A 25,051-nucleotide genomic window follows, 5' to 3' on the forward strand; every position below is an offset into this window, starting at 1 on the left:
AGCACTCTGCTTTCAGTGATGGTACAGCGGGAACTGCCTTTCAGATCTCTGCAGAGGAGTTAAAACGACCGCTGATGAAATAATTAGTATTGTCCCTCAGTGGGAAGGATGGGGACCCCAGAATATTGGTCAGTGCGCAGTTAGGGGTCTGGCAGTGTACTGTGTTGGTAGGCACTGGGGCCTCGATATCAATGACAAAACCTGGATGAGCCATTACAAATAAAGCTACAATGGTGGTGGGGATGGGCGCGGGATCCATACTTGTCCAATCAAGTGAATCCATCCTGGCACAGATGAAGGACATGAGCATTTTACTGCACAGAACGGGCCCTTTCAGCCTCCCCGCCCTAGAAACACCCGATTCAACCCGAGCCTAATCAGTCACAAACAAGACCGTGACAGCCGTTCAGACATCGCACCCACCCCATTGACAGTACCCCATTAAACCTGAAGCAGAGGCAGTAGTGGCAAAGAATGTCACAGGACTACAGCAACAAGGAATGATGCAGCGAACCACTGCCTATACGAATTGCCAGATCTGACCTGTACTAAGCCAGGCGAGTCCTGCTGATTACCATTGGTTAGACCTTCCTGAGCAAATATGACACTTGGGAATATTCTACAGTGGCAATCCCATCTATCTTTTTGAATGGCCTGAGGGCAGAACCGGATATTTTTACTGTCTTAGTTATTGCCAATGATTTTGGTAGATTCTGGTACATCCTGATATTCAGGATAATTGGACAAGAGAAGGCTGCCCTAGGTTTCCATAACAGCCATGACATTTTCCATTGATGTATGCCCAAGATAATCACCCGTGTTCCCTTGGCAGATACCAGTAGCAGTATTTTGTAATATGTGGATGGTATTTTAATTCCACTGCCAGGAGAGAAAGGAAGAGCGCTGTGCATGGCCGCAAATCTGGCTGCGAAAGGAGGAGGACTGATCACGGACGGGGCTAGCAACTCCATCCCATATAGGCCCAGTGCTACAGAAACGCGGAAAGCAGCTCCAAGGACCTCATCCCCCGGAGAGGAAAGATCCTCATCTAGAAGACATATGAAGTCATGTGATGAAAGCTGCAAGTCCTTGGAAGCCACAGGGCCAATTATCCTTCGACCATCCATCACCACCGCTGCTGGACAGAGGACTCTGGTGAGCTACTGTCAGCAGCCTACGCCCCAGCAGAGGTGATGGGGCTTAAGAAGAAGGAGGCGGAGAGAAAGAGCAAACCTGTGTGGTTTTGACGATTTTATAGGTTTTTGGAAGTACAGTCCTGAAGGTAAACAACTTCAAGGTACCGTTTGGACAGTCTGAAGTAGTGGATTGGGACACAAGTTTAGACAGGGTGAGAAAGTAATTCCCAAGAAATGTAAAGAAGCAATGCTTAATCTCCTCTGCCCACAGTGAAGGGAATCCAGCTGACTTTGGGGTTCCTAATTTTCTGTCAAGTTTTGTGGGGCACCACAGTTACATAGCAATTAGTATGACACTATTACAGCTCGGGGCGTCGGAGTTCAGAGTTCAATTTTGGTGTCTTCTGTAAGCAAGCTTGTACATTCCTTCCCGTGTGCCAGTGGGTTTCCTCCCCCAGTCGAAAGTTGTATCGGTTAGTAGGGTAATTGTCCTGTGTTTAGACTAGGGTTAAATCGGTGAGTTACCGGGCTGTGCAGTTGCCGGGCCGGCAGGGCCTGTTCTGCATTGTATCTCCAAATACAATAAAACTAAATAATAAACATGTTGTGCTCGCACAAACTCTCTTACGAAGAAGGTAGCGGGGCAAAGAACAGGTGGAACAGACACCAGAGGTGGGTTTGGCCATTTTGTGTTGAAAGCAAACCCTAGCTGCAGCGCTGGCTTTGCTTTTGCCGGACATGAACAAATTGTTCCATCTGTTCTGTGACAAAGAGGGAGTTTTAATGCTATTGTGCGGCAAGAGCATGGTGACATTTGCAGCCTGTAGCATATTATTCTGTAAAACGGGATCCAATCGTGGCAACAGTGCATCGCTGTATGCAAGTGAGGTTGTTGCAGCATCAGGACCTGCTGTGTTACTCTGATGGGTCAGATAGTCTTGCACAGACCGCACAGCACAGTCACTCTCCTGGCGACAGGGAAACTACAGGTAGTGTCTGACAGCAGGCGAGTGTATTGTTGCCTGCTGACAAACATGTACAGAAAGTGACAGACAGTCTGGTTAACCCATCCGGGTTAATGGGACAGGCTGGATCCTCATATGACAGCAGCAATGGAATTCAAGGGCCCTAAAGAGTCAGTTCTCTGGATTAGACAGGGACTGTCCTGAGGTTGCGTGAGACTAGAATGAGAGGTTGGGTAAAAGGTGAAATGTTTAAGGGGAATATGAGGGGGAACCTCTTCACTCAGGGGGTGGTGAGAGTGTGGAACGAACTGCCAGTTGGAATGGTGGATTTGGGTTTGAGTTCAACAATTAAGAAGGGTTTGGATAGGTACACGGGTGGGAAGGGCATGGAGGGCTGTGGTCCGGGTGTATGTCCATGGGACTAGGCAGGGACTAGATGGACTGTGGGCCCTTTTCTGTGCTGTAGTGCTCTCTGATTCTATGACATAGAAAGAGTTATTCAAAGCTGCTAAACTGTCCCAATAAGTAGCAGCCATAAAGATTAAGGCACACAACACGGAAGGGTAGACACCCCTGAACAAATGGGAAATGATTTTGCTGATCAAGCAGTTAAGGTGATTATAGAGGGATCTGGTTCAGTCCCAGTAGAGTTAGCAATGGTCAGGAAGGAGGAGGAGGAAGAATTAATGGTGATACAAGTGGGGCCATCATCAGAGCGAAACTGGATTTGGGAACAGACAGGAGCAGTGCAAAGGGAAGTTGGGATGGGGTGAGAAGGGGAACATTTGATAGCCCCAGAGTGCAGCAGATATAGGTTGTTAAAAACTTACCTTGCTTTACCTCACATAGGGCAGATTAAGATGAGGACCTAGCTAGGAAGATGCTGGTGGTGGCCAGGGATAGGGAGAGATATTGCTAAATTCTGCCGACAGTATATAATGTGCTCCAGGTACAGCAATTAAAATCCAACTAGGTCTATGGGAGCAACTTCAGACGGACTTCACAGTATTGATCGCTTCACCAGGTGGGTGAAGACATCCTCGTGTTGGAAATGCTCTGCTGAGATGGTGGCCCGTGTGCTGACTGAGGATGCAATACCCAAGTGGGGGGTACCAGTCACTTGACAGAGAGGGTGGTGAAGAGTGCTAGCATGTTGTTAACTCAAACACAAGGAAATCTGCAGATGCTGGAATTTCAAGCAACACACATCAAAGTTGCTGGTGAACGCAGCAGGCCAGGCAGCATCTCTAGGAAGAGGTACAGTCGATGTTTCGGGCCGAGACTCTCCGTCAGGACTAACTGAAGAAAGAGCTAGTAAAAGATTTGAAAGGGGGAGGGGGGAGATCCAAAATGATAGGAGAAGACAGGAGGGGGAGGGATGGAGCCAAGAGCTGGGCAGGTGATTGGCAAAGGGGATATGAGAGGATCATGCGACAGGAGGTCCAGGGAGAAGGAAAAGGGGGAGGGGGGGAAGCCCAGAGGGTGGGCAAGGGGTATAGTCAGAGGGACAGAGGAAGAAAAGGGAGAGAGAGAGAAAGAATGTGTGTATATAAATAAATAAATAACGGATGGGGTACGAGGGGGAGGTGGGGCATTAGCGGAAGTTAGAGAAGTCAATGTTCATGCCATCAGGTTGGAGGCTAACCAGACGGAATATAAGGTGTTGTTCCTCCAACCTGAGTATGGCTTCATCTTTACAGTAGAGGAGGCCGTGGATAGACATATCAGAATGGGAATGGGTCGTGGAATTAAAATGCGTGGCCTCTGGGAGATCCTACTTCCTCTGGCAGACAGAGTGTAGGTGTTCAGCAAAACGATCTCCCAGTCTGCGTCGGGTCTCGCCAATATATAGAAGGCCACATCGGGAGCACCGGACGCAGTATATCACCCCAGCCAACTCACAGGTGAAGTGTTGCCTCACCTGGAAGGACTGTCTGGGGCCCTGAATGGTGGTAAGGGAGGAAGTGTAAGGGCATGTGTAGCACTTGTTGTTAATTTCACATTCCATGCTGACCTCAGAGTTCGGGCTTGGTTGAACGCACCATAATAGGGAGCCTAATTGTGATCCTATTAGAGGCTGGGGAACTTACCAGCAGTGCTGATGAAACTATGAGAGAGCCCTCCTTGTGGAGCAGGACTTACTCCTTTTGAATTAACCCACGAACCGGAGTGTCTTTGGACTACGGGAAAACCAGCTGGAAGAAACCCAGATGCACATGAGAAGGAACGTACAGTCTTGCTTACAAAAGGAACCAGGATTAAACTCCAAACTCCAACATGCTGAGCTGTAATAGTGTCATAGAAACACAGAAAACCTACAGCAACAATACAGGCCCTTCGGCCCACAATGCTGTGCCAAACATGTACTTACTTTAGAAATTACCGAGGGTTACCCACAGCCCTCTATTTTTCTAAGCTCCATGTACCTGTCCAGGAGTCTCTTAAAAGACCCTATCGTATTCAACTCCACCACCATTGCCGGCAGCCCATTCCACGCACGCATCACTCTCTGAGTAAAGAACTTACCCCTGACATCTCCTCTGTACCTGCTTCCAAACACCTTCAAACTTTGCCCTCTTGTGCTAGCCATTTCAGGCCTGGGAAAAATCCTCTGACTATCCGCATGATCAATGCCTGTCATCATCTTGTACAGCGTCGCACTAACTGCTACACCACCATGGCTACCAGGCAATGTGCTTACAGATGGATGAAGGAGGGACAATGATAAGGAATGCATTAGCCAGTCTGCATGGGAGAGAGCCATTCATGTACATAATCTACAATGGAGAGTCACTGACTGGGAGCACGAGAATGCCCAAGTGAAGGGGAACCTGCCAGAAGCGGGAGGAACAGTAAACATGGAACAGGACAAGTTCTGCTCAGACAATTAGGATAACTTTTGAGCTCTCTTTCTCGACAGCAAACAAAAGGCAGATTGAAAATGGAGGGGAGGAAGGAAGGATGCCCAGCTGTGGGGTGTACCACTGGTATGCAGTTTTACATGGAGCTGTGCTGTGAAATGGACATTTGAAAACTGCTCAGCGCTCGGGGCATCTGGCGGGCAGAGGGCGTACGCGAAGGGGGAAAGTGGGATCCTACGGTATTATTTGCCATTCAAAGACACAGGACTAATGAACCATTCACACTTCAGTTCAGCAATGAACCTGTAGGGTAATGTGACAGGGCTGCTCCATTTGGGAATTGATCACTGCCCACTGGGGGTTGGATAGGACTGGTTAGTATTGGAAGATGTGAGTGAAAGGTTACTCTAATACCAGGCTACAGACACGTGCAGGCAGTTTTTAACCCGACAGCTTTATGACTCCTTAATTTTTGCAGGGACAGTCCTAACTGCCTTTCCCAAAATTTACTTTTTAGGCAAGTTACTCACAGTGAGTTTAGGAGAGAAAGGCGGAGAACGAAAAGGAACTTGACAGAGTTGTTTGGAGCAGGATATTCAGCAGGTATGTCCACAGTTAACACTTCAGAGATATCAGATATTGGTACAGTACACAAATCAGTTAGTTCCGTTTGGCTGGAGTTGAAAATTATGCTCACCTGAGTCAAGCGAGTAGAATAGGAAAGCTAGGAATTGTATTGCAGCCATTACAGGGGTTATTAACAGAGTGAACAATGGCACAAGACGCTGTGATAAAATGCAGTCTGTACAACATATCTGGCCTGTAGTCGAGACAAACATTCTGCAGTTAGAAGGTCACAGAGTCCCAGACTGGCTATCAGACAGCCAGCTGACAGGATGGGTGGGTGAAGGAGGCCCTGTGTGCCACGTTTGAGATCGCATTCTGACTAATCCTGTCCCAATGAGACTACGGAAATGAGACCGCTGCAGATTTTCTTTTGTTGGTGATCTTGAGAAGGATTGGATAGGATAGGATTGTTAAGAAGGCCTTCAAAGATCAATGTATTGAGTACAGGAGATGGGATGTTCTGTTGAAGATGTATAAGATGTTGGTGAGGCCTAATTTGGAGTAATGTGTGCAGTTTTGGTCACCCACCTACAAGAAAGAAGGAAATAAGGTTGAAAAAGTACAGAGAAAATTTACAAGAATGTTGGTGGGTCTGGAGAACCTAAATTATAAGAAAAGATGGAGCAGGTTAGGACTTTATTCCTCAGAATGTAGAAGATTGAGAGGAGATTTGATAGGAGTATGCAAAATAATGATGGGGATAAACAGAGTAAATACAAGCTGTCTTTTTCCACCTTGTTTGGGTTAAGGGAGAAAGATGAAAAGTTTAAGGGGAATATGAGGGAAACCTTCTTCACTAGTTTAATCCCGTTCCTGACCACCATACCAGGGAGGCTCAGTAGTGTAGTGGTTTGTGCAATGTTCTTTGGTGTGGTCAGCAGCTCATCTAGGAGAAGGAAAACTCTGATCTCAAACTTCCACTGCCTGGCAACTATATCCACTGGTGGAGAATGTTTCAGGAGTAAACCCCGAGGAAAAATCCAGAGCTGGAGTCCCTAAGGCAGGTCAGCATTGACTGGCAAACTCCTGTGCTGCGCTGGTATCAAACTGTACCAGCCTCTGCTGTTACTTTGGCAGTTGCATGGGCAACAGCTTGTTCTCCATATTGTACTACTCTGGCTCGCGTATGACTGCCGTGACACAACATCATGGCTGACTCAGCCTTGGGAATCAGTTACCTGCTGAAGGCAGGATTTGTGTAGACACGCATGAAGAAGTTAGACAAGATCTCCATAGTGATGAGCATTGTGAATAAAATGGACTGTGGGGGTGGGGGGCATGAGCATTCACATAGATATCCATGATTGAGATTAATCCCTTTCAAGAATCAGAGATAGATTTCCAGAAGGATCGTAAATTATCTGAAAATTGTTCTTAAGCAAACAGAATTAGGCTAATTGATCCATAAGACTGCCCTCCATTATTCACTGTGATGATGACTGATCAATCCAAGGGCTCAACACTTTGCCTATACCAGTTCCCAATAACTCTTAATTCTCTGATCTTTCAGAAATTTAAATATTTAAATACCTGCAATGAACTAGCATCCACAACATTCTGGGGTAGACAACTCCAGGAATTCACATCCTTTGCAATGCTCTGCAGTTTGAAGTGAGTTTATCATGTTGCCATGCTCAAGGCTCTCTCCCCAACTTCTACCCTTCTATGTGCCCCAAGGAGGTTGTATCGTCCAAGATTATCCCTCGTTTTTCAGTATAGCTCCAACCTCTACAGCCACTTGTGATGAGAGAGCTGTTTCATCCCAGGAATTAGTCCAGTGAATCTCTTCTTGATTGCTTCTAATGCTAGTAATCAATTTCTTAATCAATGGACCAATACTACACACAGTACCCCAAGTGTGGCCTCTTCAGCAGGGAAAATAAAGTCCATATGACATAAAAGCAGAATTAGGCCATGTGGCCCATCGATTCTGCTCCACCATTCCATCATGGCTGATCTATTCTCTCTCTCAGCCCCATTCTCCTGCCTTCTCCCTGGAACCTTTGATGCCGACTAATCACGAACCTATCAAACTCGTTTAAATATACACAATGACTTGGCTTCCACAGCTGTCCTTGTCGCCGAATTCCACAGATTAACCACCCTCTGGCTGAAGAAATTCCTCCTCATTTCTGTTCTAAATGGTCGTCCCTCTATTCTGAGGCTGTGCCCTCTGGTCCTAGACTCTCCCACTATAGGAAACATCCTCCCCACATCCACTCCATCCTGAAAGTTTCCTTCTCGAAAGAAACAGCCTTTGGCCCAATCTGTCTATGCCAACCATTACCTCAATCTACACTAGTCAGTAAATAGAGAGTGGAAATAAAGGGATCCCATTCTGATTGGCTGCAGGTTACCAGTGGTGTTCCACAGGGGTCCATGTTGGGGCCGCTTCTTTTTACTTTGTACATCAACGATTTGAATTATGGAATAGATGGCTTTGTGGCTAAGTTTGCTGATGATGCAAAGATAGGTGGAGGGGCCGGTAGTGCTGAGGAAACAGAGAGTCTGCAGAGAGACTTGGATAGATTGGAAGAATGGGCAAAGAAGTGCCAAAAGAAGTACAATGTTGGAAAGTGTATGGTTATGCACTTTGGCAGAAGAAATAAACGGGCAGACTATTATTTAAATGAGGAAAGAATTCAAAGTTCTGAGATGCAACGGGACTTGGGAGTCCTCGTACAGGATACCCATAAGGTTAACCTCCAGGTTGAGTCGGTAGTGAAGAAGGCGAATGCAATGTTGGCATTCATTTCTAGAGGAATAGAGTATAGGAGCAGGGATGTGATGTTGAGGCTCTATAAGGCACTGATAAGACCTCACTTGGAGTACTGTGTGCAGTTTTGGGCTCCTTATTTAAGAAAGGATGTGCTGACGTTGGAGACGGTTCAGAAAAGATTCCCTAGAATGATTCCAGGAATGAGAGGGTTAACATATGAGTACGTGGAATGGGCTGCCGGCTACGGTGGTAGAGGTGGATACAACAGGTTCTTTTAAGAGACTCTTAGATAGGTACATGGAGCTTAGAAAAATAGAGGGCTGTGTGGTAGGGAAATTCTAGGCAGTTTCTAGAGTAGGTTACATGGTCGGCACAACATTGTGGGCCGAAAGGCCTGTAATGTGCTGTAGATTTCTATGTTCTATGTTCTAACACCTTGTGTTTCTCCCTCCCCTCCTCCCACCTTCTTATTCTGACCCCATCTTTTTCCTCTAGTCCTGCTGAAGGGTCTCGGCCCGAAACGTTGACGATAATCTTTTCCATAGATGTTGCCAGCATTTTGTGTGTGTTGCTTATGTACTAGATCTCTGTTCTCCAATGCTCTCCATGGCTCTGTCATACACTGAGTATGTTCTGCCTTGGTTTAACCTCCCACAGTGTAACACTACACTTATCTGAGATAAATTCCACTTCCCATTCTCTTGCCTGCTTCCTAAGTCAATATAGATCTCGTCACCTTTAGTGTCCAAAATACTAGTGGCTTTGTCAGCTGAGGATACAGAGAAGATTTTTCGGGATATTCCCCCTAAATTAGAGAGTATTAGCAATGAGGAGATGTCTGAGACATTGGGATTGTTTTCTCTTCAGCATCGGAGACTGTGGGGCAACCTGACAGAAGTGTGTATAAAGATGGGAGGTGGAGAGCCAAGTATTTTTTCCAGGATGGTAATATTGAAAACTTGAGGGCATAGCTTTAAGGTGGGGCACAGTAAGTGGTAGGGGTACATGGCATGCCAGGGGAGGTTGTGGAAGTCGATGCAATGGCAGCTTTAAGAAGCATTTAGTCAGGAAGATGCAGTGACAGGGAATAGAGGATATAGATTGTGCGCAGGCAGATAGAATTAATTTAAATCAGCATCACATTTGGTATGGACATGCCAGACTGAAGGGCCTATTCCTGTGCTGTACTCTTCTGTTTTAAGTAGATTCTCATCCAGATAGACCGAGTGAATGACATCACCAATCCCAGCAGCACATATCCCTCTTATCACCCTTATTCACTGCCGCCAAGTCCCCTTTCACACCAAACAGAAAATCCCTAACTCACCCAGAGATCCAGGCAGCATCCTGGTAAGTTTCTTCTGCACCCTCTCTAAAGCTTTCACATCCTTCCTATGAGAGCCCAGAACTGAACCCAATATTCCAAGTGTGGTCTATCCTGAGTTTTATAGAGCTGAAACGTTACCTTACAGCTCTTGAACTCAAACACCCACTAATGAAGGCCAACACACAGTATACCTTCTTAACCACCCTATCAACTCGTGTGGCAACTTTTGAGAAATCAATCTTTTATCCTTGAACAGTCCTACCTTGACTCCAGTCTGGGTAGAGTTGACATATGTATAGAATACCTTGGGGTTTTCCTTAATCTTACACGCCAAGGAATTTTCTTGTCACCTTGTAGCTCTACTAAGTCTATTCTTAAACTCCTTCCTAACTGTCTTATAACTCTCAAGAGCCCTGTCAGAGCTTTGCTTCCTAAACCTTCAGAATGCTTCCTTCTTTCTTGTGACCCAGATGTTCCACATCTCTTGACAACCGTGGTTCCTTCGCTCTACCATTCTTTCCCTGCCTCAATGGGACAATTTCCCCCTGGATCAATAAAGTATGACTATGACAAACCTATCCAGAACTTAATGCAAGTGCTCCCTACACAGCCTCCAAATTTCTGCTGTACATTCCCCTGAGAACATCTGCTCCCAAGTTCTTGACTAATAGCATAGCAATTAGCCCTTCCCCAGTTAAATACTTTCCCATTCCATCTGCTCCTATCTCTGTCCAAGGCTATGCTAAAGGTCATGGAATTGTGGTCAGTGTCTTGCAAGTGCTTACCCACCAAGAGATCTGTCACCTCTGCCTGATACCAGATCCAGTAAGACCTCTCCCCTGTCAGCCTGTTCACATAAACTCAGTGACCATTGTATTAGGTACATCTGCTCGTTAATTCAAATATCTAATCAGCTAATCATGTGGCAGCAACTCAGTGCATAAACACATGAAGACATGGTCAAGAGGTTCTGTATTTGCTCAAATCAAACATCAGAATGGAGATGAAATGTGATCTGTGACTATGACTATGATTATTGTTGGTGCCCAATGGAGTGATTTGAGTGTCTCAGAAACTGCTAATCTCATAGAAAAGTACAGCAGAGAAACAGACCCATCGGCTCATTTACTCTGTACCGAACCATTAAACTTGCCTATTCTCATGGACCTGCACCGAGACCATAGCCCTCCATACCCCTACCATCCATGTACCCATCCAAACTTCTCAGTAAATGTTGAAATCATGCTCACATGTACCACTTGTGCTGGCAGCTCATTCCACACTCTCACCACCCTCTGAGTGAGGAAGGTTCCACTCATGTTCCCCTTAAACTTTTCACCTTTCACCCTTAACCCATGACCTCTGCTTGTAGTCCCACCAACTTCAGTGGAAAAAACCTGCTTGCATTTACCCTATCTCTACCCCTCATAATTTTGTATATCTCTATCAAATCTCCTCTCAATCTTCTATGTTCTAAGGAATAAAGTCCTAACATATTCAGTCTTTTCCTATTAACTCAGGTCCTCCAGACCTGGCAACACTTTTGTAAATTTTCTCTGTACTATTTCAACTTTGTTTACATCTTTCTTGTAGGCAGGTGACCAAACTGCACACGATATTCCAGATTAGGCCTCTTCAACATCTTATACAATTCCAACTTAACATCCCATCTCCTGTACTCAATACTTTGATTTATGAAGACCATTGTACCAAAAGCTTTCTTTATGACCTTATATATCTGTGATGCCACTTTAATGAATTATGGACCTGTATTCCCAGATCTCTTTGTTCTACTGCACTGCTCAGTGCCCCACTGTTCACACTGTATGACCTACCCTGGTTGGCCCTACCGTAGTGCAACACCTCACACTTGCCTGCATTAAATTCCATCTGCCATTTTTAGTCCATTTTTCCAGCTGGTCCAGAATCTGCTGCAAACCATGATAGTCTAATTCGCTGTTCACTTCATCCCCAATTTTGGTGTCATCCACAAATTTACTGATCCAGATAACCACATTATCATCCATATCATTGATATAGATAACAAACAACAAAGGACCCAGGACGATCCCTGAAACACTCCTCTAGTCACAGGCCTCCAGTCAGAGAGGCAACCCTGTACTACCACTTTCTGGATTCTACCAGAAAGCCAATGTCTAATCTAATTTACTATCTCGTCTTGAATGCCGAGTGACTTAACCTTCTTGACCTGCCTCCCATGCAGGACCTTGTCAAATGCCTTGCTAAAGTTCATGTGGATTGGCTATCCTCCAATCCTCTGGAACATCACCTGTCACTAAGGATGATTTAAATATGAACTTCCCATGATTCAGGACACTTACAAAGACAGGTGTAAGGGTTTCTTCTTTCATGTTACTTGCTAGGACTAATAATGAAATGGCTTCTCTGCAATGTTAACTGATGAGGTAATGTTCTCTGTAGCAGCATGTCTGGGTTATGATTAGTGATAATGGGACATGTATTCATTTGCTAACCAATTGGGATAGATGTTATTCTTTCTGTCTGTGTGAAAGCTGTTAGTTTGCGCAGGCTTTGGGAGAAGGTGCGAAGGGGATGAAGAGAGAAGAGGTGGCTTGAGGAGACGGTTGCTGGACCCGCTGAGCCTGGGCTCGGGGCGGAGCCTGGGGGCTGACTAGTAAAGGAGGATCCGTGAGCTCCAACATTTGTGCACTAAACATGTTGATGAGATTATTGGTGCCTTTTATTTGTTTTCTTTTTCTTTTGTTTCTCTGCTAACCTTATATTTAAATATAAAGTCTTAATCATTTAACTGCACATTGTGGACTGAATGTTATTTCGGGTTACTGATGTTACACAGGGGACACAACACACAACATCCACCTAGACAAGAGTGCTAAAGTTTGGTCGGGGAGGGGACACCACCCCTGAGATCATGCCACGAGATGCAACGAGTCTTATACGGGTGTGAGAAAAGGGCCCGAAGGATCATTGGGGACCTGAGTCACCCGAACCACAGTCTATTCCAGCTGTTACCATCTGGGAAGTGGTATGGCAGCATGAAAACCAGGACCAACAGGCTCTGGGACAGCTTCTTCCACCAGGCCATCAGACTGATTAACTCATGCTGATTTGAGTGTATTTCTATGTTACATTGACTGTTCTATTATAAATTATTATGATTGTACATTGCACATTTAGATGGAGACGTAACATAAAGATTTTTACTCCTCATGTATATGATGGATGTAAGAAATAAAATCAATTTAATTCAATTCAATATCTCTACTAGGGCCCTAACAATTTCTGCACTTGTCTCCTGTAGGGTCTGAGGGAACACTTTGTCAGGCACTGGGGATTCATCCACCCTAATTTGCTTCAGGACAGCAAACACCTCCCTGTCCGCTAAGGCAACCTCATGCCTTCTTTTAGGCTTTCTGATTTCTTTCTTAAGTATTCTCTTGCTTTTTTGTACTCCATAAGCATCTCATTTTTTCCTGCCTGTCTATACCAGCTATGCACTTCCTTTTATTCTGAAGCAAGGCCTCAACATCGCTTGAAACCAAGGTTCCTTATACCTCTTATCTGTATCTTTCATTCTGACAGGCACATACAAGTTTTGTGCTTACTAGGATTTCATTTTAGGAGGCTTCCCACTTACCAAGCACGTCTTTGTCAGAAAACACCGTTCTAATCCGCACTTGCCAGATCATTTCTGATACCACCAAAATTGGCCTTTCTCCAAATTAGAATCTCAATTTGTGGACCAGACCTATCTTTATGCATATTTATTTTGAAATTAATGGCATTGGGATCAGTAGATGCAAAGTGTTCCCCTCTGCAAACATCTGTCACCTGCCCTGTCTCATTTCCTAATAGCAGATCAAGTACTGCACTCTCTCTCATTGGGACTTCTATGTACTGATTAAGGAAACTTTCCTGACCACATTTGACAAACTCTGTCTTATCTAGTCCTTTTGTCGTATGGGAGTCCCAGTCTATCTGAAGTTTTCATGCATAAGAGTCTCTAGAATTTACAGAGAATGGTGTAAAAAACAAAAAAAAAAATCTAGAGAGCAGGCGAAAATGCCTTGTTAATGAGAGACGTCAGAGGAGTTCGACTCCTCTGGTTCAAGCTGACAGGAAGACAACAGCACCTCAAATAATCATGTGTAAGAACAGTGGTGTGCAGAAGAGCATCTCTGAATGCATAACACATCGAACCTTGAATTGGATGGCCTTCAGCAACAGAAGACCATGAACATACACTCAGTGGCCACTTTGTTAGGTACAGGAGGTATTGTATTAGGAATTCTTCCTAGATACACCTAACAAATTCTGTCTCATTTAAACCACTTGCATCGAGAACATTCTGCACTTCACTCATCCGAAACTTTTTTTTTCCCGCTCTTTGCAGTTTTTATCAGTTCCTCATTCCCTATATGGTCTCTGTAATCTACCAAGGTTGCCTTGGCTTCACTATTCACCCCAATGGAACAGTGAAACATGTTACCTCCACTGTTCATCAATATCTCTGCCATGGAGCAAGTGAAGGGCACAAAGTTCCTTGGTGTACACATAATGGATGATCTAACCTGGACCTACAACACCTCACTCGTCAAGAAGACACAGCAGCATCTACACTTTCTGAGGAGGTTGCAGAGTGCAAGGCTCCCCGCCTATATTCTAACAACCTTCTACAGGAGCACCATTGAGACCATCCTGTCTGGCTGCATCATTGTGTGGTACTGAAACTGGAGGGCATCGGACTGCAAGACCTTACAGAGGACAGTAAGAACCACCGAGTGGACCATCAGGGGCTCCCTCCCCCCAGGGTGGGAGTGCCACAGACGAAGGGTCAGAAGTATTGTTGAGGATCCCTACCATCAGGAAGGTGGTACAGGAGCATCAGGACAAGGACTGCCAGACTGGTAACAGCTTCTTCCCCCAGCCTGTGACCCTAATGGAACAGCAAGCTGTTTATTGTTCACCAGTGTTACACACTTCACATGGGCACCACCAGACCGTAGCAGTTAGCACAACACTATTACAATTCAGGCATCAGAGTTCAATCTCCAGCATCCTCTGTAAGAAATCTCTGTACGTTCTCCCCATGGAATGTGTGGGTTTCACCGTTTCTTCCCACAGTCCAGGCATACCGGGTAGGTTAATTGGTTGTTGTAAATTATGCTGTGGTTGGGTAAGGGTTAAATAGGGGAAGTTGGGGCTTGCTGGGGAGCATGAATCAAAGGACTGGAAGGAATAGAAATAACAAATTTATTTTTGAGCAAGACACATCAAAGTTGCTGGTGAACGCAGCAGGCCAGGCAGCATCTCTAGGAAGAGGTACAGTCGACATTTACCTTCTCGGCCTGAAACGTCGACTGCACCTCTTCCTAGAGATGCTGCCTGGCCTGCTGCGTTCACCAGCAACTTTGATGTGTCTTGCTTGAATTTCCAGCATCTGCAGAATTCCTGTTGTTTGCAAATTTATTTTTGATTTGTTTTATTAACTTACTTGTGGTAATATTTTGTTTTGTATGCTGTGTGTGATACGTGGGTGCGCTGTGGTGGGTGGTCCAGAGGAACGTTGTTTCGTTTGCTGGTATATATACGCAGCCAGCTGATAATAAACTTGTACTTGAACTCATTGTCACATCATTAGATCACTGGAGTAAGACTGCCAAATCAGCTCAAATCAAATGCAGTTTTAGATGCAATTCCATTCTAGTAAAACAATAGTCACTGGCCAAGCAAACTTCACACAGGAAAGTGTCCCATGTAAGAAGTCTTTCATCTCATCAGCCTGACCAGGACTCTCGTGATGAAAGGGCTGTCCTAGTCCCAAGGATGTTAACAGATGTTAAAACCTCACAGGAACTTTTTCCAACTTTTCTCTTGTTTCTTTTTAAAGAAAAGGGAGGATACTGATGTAGGAAAAGTGCAAAAACAGGCTTCAGGATTTTATAGGCAAAGGGATTGATCAGAAAATCAAAGTATTTCTTCCTGTTGCTAATCATACGGTGATAGTCAATCTACTTTACAAGAGACGTGAAAGTACAGTTAAAATCTGCAGAAATTGCATCAGAGATGGGGGAGATGGGAATTTTTAAAGAGGCTCTTAAGACCAGGGCTATATTCTCTAGGTGCAAAATTGAGGACAGTTTCAGAGAGTGAATACTAAAGTGATTGTTTACACCGACTAGTAAATTGGCAACGAAGGGCCTCCTGATTTAAACTCTTTCGGATTTACACAATGGTAGGTGTACATTACACACACTCACATCAAGGGATCTGTGTATACTAAAGAGCTGGAGGGCACTATTAAGTGGTATTTAGTTTGGCAAACCTCTGCTTCCTCTTAGAGCAGCCCAACATCTGCTTAACATTTGGTGCATGGTTCAAAGATGGAACAGATGGAATCAATAGAAATCTACCAATGGATGACATCAAGCACTGCATGAAAACAAAGCACCCATCTTTGATAGATGTCTATAGATGTGCGGTTGAGAGCATATAAACTGGCTGCATCATGGCCTGGTATGGAAACACCAATGCCCTTGAATGGAAAAGTCTACAGAAAGTAGTGGAATCAGCCCAATTCATCACTATTAAAGCCCTCCCTACACTTGAGCACATCTACGTGGAGTATTGTTGCAGGAAAGCAACATCCATCATCAAGGATCTCACCATCCAGGCCATGCTGTCTTCTCACTGCTGCCATCAGGAAGGAGGTACAGGAGCCTCAGGACCCACACCACCAGGTTCAGGAACATTTATTACGCTCAACCATCTGGCTTTTGAACCAGAGAGGATAACTTCACTCAGCTTCACAGCCCAAACCCGGAACTATTCCCACAATCTATAGATTCACTTTCAAGGACTCTTCAGCTCAAGTTCTTGATATTTATTGTTTATTTATTATCTTGCCTGTTTTTTTAATGTTTCTTTTATTTGCTGTGAATTCCTGGAAGAAAACGAACCTCAGGGCTATATATGGTGACACATATGTAATTTAATAATAAATTTACTTCGAACTTTGAACTCACTGCAAAGTATTAAACCCTGCTTGGAGTCAGCACACTCTCACTGATGGAGCAATGGTCTCACTGAAGATATATGGCCAGAGAGAATCTCCCAATGTATAGTCACATCAAAGAAACGGCTCAGGTAGGTAACTTGGCTAGCATAGCTGAGATGGGCTGAAGGGCCTGTTCCTGTGATGTATTACTCTATTTGTCTGCCCTAACATGTGAAGTCAATGGATCAACAATGAGATACAGTGGCTAGGAAGGCACCCCGTGGAGAACGCAGGACATGTTGAGGCACAGAAGAAGTAAATCATGGCAATCTACTGCAAGCACAAAAGACCACAGTTGTCACGACTACTTGTACCACTGGACCGTTTTCCACTTTAAAAACTCTCCCGCACAGGACTATTGTCTTTGTTGGACAACCTAAAACATTACTCCATGATTCCGACGGGTGGAATTATAAAGGAAAATCTGAGCCCATGGAGAATGAATGCTTACTGTTTACAGCAGCAATGATCGGGATTCAATTCCTGTCACTGTCTGTACTTTCTCCCTGTGACTGCATTCCAAAGATATACAGGTTATAGTTAATAAGTTGTGGGCATGCTACGCTGGCATTGGAAACAAGGTGACACTGCGGGCGGCCCCCAGCACATCCTCAGAATGTGCTGGTCATTGACTCAATCGATTCATTTCACCGTGTGTTTCAATGTACATGTGACAAATAAAGCTCATCTTCTTCTTTATCTTAATTTGTCTATTGTGTACATGCTGCAATCTCAGACACATGATCTCACAGTACCCCCCGTTGTCTTAGTGTATATCTTATGCCTCAGATAGTTCACAGCGTGCTGGACCTGTAGTCTTTATGCCATTATTCTGGGCTTGTATGCACTGGAGTTTAGGACAATGAGGAGGGGATGAAACCCATCCATATTGAAAGACCTAGACAGGGTGAATGTAGAGAGGATGTTTTCTTATAGTGGGGGAGTCTAGGACCAGAGCAGACAGCCTCAAAATAGAGGGACATCCACTTAAAACAGAGATGAGGAAGAATTCTTTTAGCCAGAGGGTGGTGAATCTATGGAATTCATTGCCACAGGCAGCTGTGTCACTAGATATATTTGATGCGGAGATTGATAGGTTCTTGATTAGTCAGGGTGCCAAAGGTTATGGGGAGAAGGCAGGAGAACAGGATTGCCAGCCACGATGTTGTGGCGGAGCAGATTCAATGGGCTAAATGGCAGAATCAAAGCTGCTCATGGTCTTATGGTCCTCTGACATACTGGACGTTTAAATCTGGTGGGGGCTCATTTCCTTCCCCTCAACATTTACTTCCATCACTTCCTGAGATCCTGTGCTGTCATAATACATCTGCCAAGGTTGCTCTTGAAACAGACATTGAGTATTGGCAGTAATTGCTAAAACCTTGTGCTAATACATTTTAAGCAACACACACAAATGCTGGAGGAACTCAGCAGGCCAGACAGCATCTATAGAAAAGAGTACAATTGATATTTCCGGAGACCCGGGTGTGTGTTGTTTGAATTTCCAGCATCTGCAGATTTTGTCTTGTTTGTGATTGGGCTAATACATGTTGTAGACATACCAAGGAACTTAGTTACACCAGCTCAGGACCTGAAGCCTTGGACTAGTCCTTACCTGGACTGAGTTAAGCCGGCAGTATCCGTTGATTGGAAATCGAATTACATGTGTGGGATCCTGGTTCCACCCAGCGTTTACAGAGTTGCACATGACGTCCCCTGTCTCAGGGAAAATATCTTCTATTAATGACTTCTCTCCACTCAGACTGATGCGCTCTCCCAGGTCGGGGGTCACCCTCAGCACCAGACACTCACAGGGCTGGGAGTACTTCTGATGTTCTCGTTCCTGCTTCCACCTCTCGAGTTCTCTCACCATGGGCTGTAGCTGGTAATACTTTGCTTCTTCATACAACAGGCTGAAATCCTGCAACAAGAAAACTTTCTTTGGAGATACAACATGGAATAGACCCTTCTGGCCCTTTCAGCCACACTGCCCAGCAACCCACCAATTTAACCCTAATGAAAGGATAATTTACAATGACCAATTAACCTAACTCATACGTCTTTAGACTGTGGGAGAAAACTGGGGCACCCAGAACGAAAACCACACACACACACACAGGACAAATGTACAGACTTTCTTATAGAGGATGCCTGAATTGACTCCTCAAGTTGTAATAGCATTGCTCTACCCACTATAAATAAAAATTTCACTTTGAATTTATACTTCCATTCTGCATTTCCCACTCATCACAGGAACAGAAGATGGTTACTCAACTCTCGAGCCTACCCGGCCTTTTAATCATGGAATATTACACAGAAATGTATAGCTGTGTCCAACCAATTTGTGCTGGCATTTACATTCAACTCAAACTTCCTCCTGGCGATTAGCACAATCACTCAGCAGGGATCGCTTTTTAATGCTAAGGCTTTATAAGACACTGGTCAGATTGCACTTGGAATATGTGAGCCGTTTTGGGCCCCTTATCTAAAAAAAGATGTGCTGGCATTGGAACCGGTCTGGAAGTGGTTCGCAAGAACGATCCCAGGAATGAAAGGGTTAACGTATGAGGAGCGTTTGATGGCTCTTGGCCTGTTCTCGCTGGAGTTTAGAAGAATGAATGGGATCATACTACAGAATATTGAAAGGCCTTGACAGAGTGGACGTGCAGAGGATGTTTCCTATATTGGGGGAGTCTAGGACCAGTGGGCACAGCCTCAGAGTAAAGGGGCATTTGTTTAGAACAGGGGTGAGGAGGCATTTCTTTAGCCAGAGGGTGAAGAATCTGTGGAATTAATTGCCACCGATAGCTGAGGAGGCCAAGTCACTGGGTATATTTAAAGTGGAGGTTGATAGGTTCTTGATTTGTCAGGGTGTGAAAGGTTTTGGGGAGAAGGCAGGAGCATGGTGTTGAGAGGGATAATAAGTCAGTCGTGGTGGAACAGCAGAGCAGACTCGATGAGCCAAAATCAGGAAATCTGGTGGGGGCTTGTTTTCTTCTCCTGACCATGCACAGCACACGATTTATTTCCATCACTTCTGGAGATCCTGTGCAGTTATGATCCGTCTGCTGAGTGTGCTCTCTAAGCAGACACTGAGTGTTGGCCCGCGTTTTTGTCTATGTGCCTGGGGTTCACGAAAGTGGCAACTCAGGCAGATAGGGCAGGTGAATGGCCTGCCTAGATTGGCATAAAATCTTAACATCTGACTCATCATATTACAATTTGACAATACTTGTTCGACCACACTTGCAGTACTGTGTGTACTTCTGGTCACCACAATATGGGCAGGTTGATGTACTGGAGAAAATGTAGAGGGGAGCCACCAGCCATTATTTGAATTGGAGCACTCTCCTCATTCAGGTGCCACACTATTACAGCTCTGGGCCTTGAAGTTCAGAGTTCAATTCCAGCACCATTCTGTAATGAGTCTGTATATCCTCCTCCCAGTGCAATGAGTCTCTGGATATCCTCCCAGTTGCTCCGGTTTCCACCCGGTCCAAAGATGTACAGTAATGGGTAGGGTAATTGGCCATTGTAAATTGCTCTGTGATTAGCCTGGGGTTAATTAGGGTGGCAGGGTTGCCAGGGCAGCATGGCTCGAGGGCCTGCAAGGACCTGCTCCACACTGTGTCGCAAAATAAGATTTTAAAAAATGTTGTCAGACAATTGTTTCAAAAAACAATATTAGATAAATTCTTTACATGTCGTCACATTGCAGGATCATGCTAGATATAACGACTTTTGTGCTTGTTCTTTGGCTGGGGAAGGTGCTGAGATATACATGAAGATCTGTTTCATTTGGAATCCTTATTCCAGGGTGAGCCAACAGCACTGGAAAACTCAGTGATTACTCAATATAAAGTGAAATGGGTGAGGAGATTTATCTGAAATAGTTTTGCCCCCTTACCTTGAAGTCCTCTGGAAGCAGGAGCTTCGATGTCCTGAGGAAACTTAAGATGTATCGGAAAATCTCTCCATCTCGATCGATGAAATAGTGCTGCTTTAAACTGTCCAGGACGATGGGCTCTGTGCCATTGAAGAGGCGTCCTATCCTGAGAACAGAATGTGATCTTCATGTCTACCAAAATAAACTTGTAATATGTGTGAGCATCCTTTGGTACTCAATTCCAACAACTCTATCAAACCATAAACGCAACGCACTAATCAGTTCTGAGCATCTCATTAGCGCAAGGATGTGAAAGCTTTGGAGAGGGTGCACAGGAGGTTTATCAGAATACTGCCTGATTAAAAAAGAAGAGGTCTTATGAAGATTGGTTGAGTGAGCTCAGGACTTACTCTTTGGAGTGAAGGAGGATAAGAGGTGACTTGATAGAGATGTACAAGATGATAAGAGGCATTGAGGACAGACAGCCACAGTCTTTTTCCCAAAGCAGGAAAAGCTAATACCCGGGGGACATACTTTTAAGGTGATTGGAGGAAAGTATTGGAGGAATATCAGAGGTAAGTTCTTAAAACAGAGACTGGTGAGTGTGTGGAATGCCCTGCCGGTGGTGGTAGAGGCAGATATGTTAGGAGCATTTAAGAAACTCTTAGATATGGACAACTTTAAAATGCAGTGTTTTGTAGGAGGGAATGATTAGATTGATCTCAGAGTGAGTTAAAAGGTCGGCACAAATTTGTGGGCCTCAACTGTGCTAAAACGTTCTATGTTCCAACATGTAACAAATGGTCAGCCATTAGGAAATGATTTAGAGCTGCAGAATATCATGGGATGCATGTGGAACCTAACAATATAATTATATAGTGACACACATCAAAGTTGCTGGTGAACGCAGCAGGCCAAGCAGCATCTGTAGGAAGAGGTGCAGTCGACATTTCAGGCCGAGACCCTTCGTCTGTCCTGACGAAGGGTCTCGGCCTGAAACGTCGACTACACCTCTTCCTACAGATGCTGCTTGGCCTGCTGCGTTCACCAGCAACTTTGATGTGTGTTGCTTGAATTTCCAGCATCTGCAGAATTCCTGCTGTTTGCGTTTCAATTAGAGACAGATATGTTTCACATCAACATGTCTACATGAAGGCAGCTGTCAAAGGTCCAGCACAGTCATACCCTTCTTCCAACATCCCACACTCTTTCTGGACTTCTCCTTCCAGGCCTGCTAGAGTTGGCAGCAGGTCGAGCATGTCCTGCTAATTGCCCCCTGCCACCCTCCCCAGCTGATGATTGCATGCATCCCCATGTTTGAGCCCACCTGGAGGTAGTACTATGAGGGGAACTTCAATGCCCATTGCCAATAGTGGTTTAATAGCACCAGTTCACACCAAGACGCACAAATCATAAAAGGCTGTAAAGTCAAGAGGTTCTCCTGATGCTGGAAACCCAGAGCAACACACACAACACGCTGGAGGCACTCCACAGATCAGCAGGCACCCAGGGAATTTAATGAACAGTCAACGTTTCAGGCAGAGACCCTTCATCAAGACTGGAAAGGAAGGGGACAGGAGCCTTGAATTGGAAGGTGGGGAGAGGGTCAAGGCAGAGCTGGAAGATGATAGGTGAGACCTGGGTGAGGGGGGTGGGTGAAGGTGAATGGGTGGTGGAGGTAAAGGGCTGCAGAAGAGGGCATCTGGTGAGAGAGGACAGTGTGCCATGGGAGGACGGGAAGGAGGAGTGGAACTAGAAGGAGGTGACAAGGAGAAGAGAAGAGGTAGGAATGGAAAGACAAGGGGATTAGGAAAAGGCAGATGGGCAAGGGGAGGGATCTCCAAAAGCTGCAGAAAGCGATGTTCATGACATCAGGTTGGAGGCTGCCCAGATAGAATACAAAGTGCTTCCCCTCCAAAAGAAGTTTGGCTTGAAAGGATATCCCCTGCAGACTCTCCCTGAAAGGACCAACCAGGCAGAGGGGCTTTGATGGGACAAATCCGATAGACTGGCCCTGAAAGTACAAAGCCAGCAGACTATCTCTGAACGGACAAACAAGGCAAACTGGCCCTGAGAGGACAAACCCAGCAGACTGGCCATGAAAACACAAACCTGTTAGGCTATCCCTGACATGACAAACCAGGCAGAATATCCCTGACATGACAAATCCAGCAGACTATCCCTGAGAGGACAAACCCGGCAGACTGGCCATGAAAACACAAACCTGTTAGACTATCCCTGACATGACAAACCAGGCAGAATATCCCTGACATGACAAATCCAGCAGACTATCTCTGAATGGACAAACCAGGCAGAATATCCCTGAGAGGACAAACCCGGCAGACTGGCCCGAAAAGACAAACATGGCAAACTTTGCCCGGAAGGATAAACCGGATAGAATATCCCTGAAAGGAGAAACACGGCTAACTCGACCTGAATGGGCAAACCCGGCAGACTGATCCTGAAAGGGAAAATACGGCAGACTATCCATGACAGAACAAACTCGGCAGATTGGCCCTCAAAGTACAAACTGGCAGACTATCCCAATAAGGACAAATCCGGCAGACTATCCCTGAAAGGAAAAACCTGGCAAATTGGCCCTGAAAGGACAAACCAGGCAGAATATCCCTGTAGGGACAAACCCGGCAGACTATCCCTGGAAGGACAGATCTGGCAGACAGTCCCTGAAAGGACAAACCCAGCAGACTTTTCCTGAACAGACTGGATAAACCTGAAAGACTATCCCTGAAATGAAAAACCCAGAAGACTATTACAGAAATGACAACCTACATCAGGTCACCTAAAAAAAAATTTTTTTTTTTTAGAAGTGTACAAGATAATGACAGACACTGATCGTGTGGATAGTCAGAGGCTTTTTCCCAGGGCTGAAATGGCTAGCACGAGAGGGCATAGTTTTAAGGTGCTTGGAAGTAGGTACACAGGAGATGTCAGGGGTAAGTGTTTTAATCAGAGAGTGGTAAGTGCGTGCAATGGGCTGCCGGTGGCAGTGGTGGAGGCGTAGATGACAATAAACGAGGACTGAGTGTCCTCATAATCTAAACAAAAAACGATAGCGTCTTTTAAGAGACTCCTGGATAGATACATGGAGCTTAGAAAAATAGAGGGCTATGTAGTTCTAAGGTAAGGACATGTTCGGCACAGCTTTGTGGGCCAAAAGGCCTGTATTGTGCTGTAGGTTTTCTATGTTGCTAACCCTGACAGACTATCCCTGTAAGGACAAACCCAGCAGACTAACCCTGAAAGGACAATACTGGCAGACTATTCCTGAAAATACAAACCCAGCAAACTATCCCAGAAAGAACAAACCCAACAAGCTAAACCTGGAAGAACAAACCAGGCAGACTATCCTTGAAGAGACAATCCCTGCAGACAGGCCCTGAAAGGACAAAACCGGCAGTCTACCTGTAAGGGACAACCATGGCAGACAGGCCCTGAAAGGACATCCCAGCAGACAAGTCCCATGAGAAAAAAGCCAGCACACTGGCCTGTCAGGGCAAAACCAGCAGACTATGTCTGTAAAACAGCCCCGGCAGACGAGCCCTGAAAGGACAACCCCAGCAGACTTTACAGACATCCCACCTCTCCTGGAAGTTCCGGGAGTCTCCCTCATATTGATAGCGACTTCCTGACACCCGGAAATTATATACAATATCCCAGGGAGAGGGAGCATCCTGATTGGTCTCTCTTTGTGCTAAGTAGACCTATCAGTTTTCTCTGTGGTCAGGCTTTACAGTCGACCTCAAAAATAATGACAGTGTTGCTCGCTGCACTGTTTGCAACAGTGACTTTTCTATTGCCCATGGTGGGTTAAGACTGTAAAAGACATGCTGAGTTGAGTTTAACAGGCGTCATTAGCATAGCTAACGTTATTTAAACTAGCCGGCTAGCTGCTAGGGAGCTAGTCTATTGATGTCCTACGTGATGAGGCCAAACTCCCTGTAGTTGTAACGGACTAAACATAATATAAGTACATATTTTAATGTCACATTTTCTGCATATACCCATCTTGGTTTACAGATTAGACAAAATCACTAAACAAAGTATTACATACACCCTTGGAGGTCGACCGAGGGGAGGGAGGGTTGTATAAGGGGTTGTGGGGGCGGGGTGCTACCTCCCTGAAATGAGTTTTTGCAGGGTGGGATGTCTGACTTTGCCTCAAAGGACAAACTGAGCAGACAATTCCTATACCTGGCAGACTAGCCCTGAAAGGACAAACCCGGGAGACTGGCCATGAAAGGGCAAATCTTGGAGACCATCCCTGACAGGACAGAGCCGGCAGACTGACCCTGGAAAGACAATCCAGGTGGACTATCCCTGACGGGACGAACCCAGCAGAATATTCCTGTAAGAACAAACTCGAGAGACTGGCTCTGAAAGGACAAACCCCGCAGACTGACCCTGGAAGTTCAAACCTGGCAGACTGACCCTGAAAGTTCAAACCCGGCA

General features: G+C 45.3%; 1 protein-coding gene across 2 annotated transcripts in view; it reads right to left on the minus strand.

Annotated features, from left to right (window-relative positions):
• The window catches only part of LOC140210339 (BTB/POZ domain-containing protein kctd15), an 87,632-nt gene that overhangs the window by 4,530 nt on the left and 58,051 nt on the right, over window positions 1–25,051 (minus strand). The window contains exons 3-5 of one of the 2 annotated variants that reach the window (XM_072279213.1): window positions 20,603–20,747; window positions 18,311–18,616; window positions 4,218–4,296 (exon numbers count right to left, since the gene is read on the minus strand). In XM_072279213.1, coding sequence (XP_072135314.1) covers window positions 4,282–4,296; window positions 18,311–18,616; window positions 20,603–20,747 — 466 coding nt within the window. In that variant the 3' untranslated portion in view covers window positions 4,218–4,281. Of the gene's footprint in view, window positions 1–4,217; window positions 4,297–18,310; window positions 18,617–20,602; window positions 20,748–25,051 lie in introns of those variants that run through there. The other variant, XM_072279212.1, reaches the window with a different exon arrangement.

This window comes from Mobula birostris, chromosome 15 (genome assembly GCF_030028105.1).
Source record: "Mobula birostris isolate sMobBir1 chromosome 15, sMobBir1.hap1, whole genome shotgun sequence".
Lineage (NCBI taxonomy): Eukaryota > Metazoa > Chordata > Chondrichthyes > Myliobatiformes > Myliobatidae > Mobula > Mobula birostris.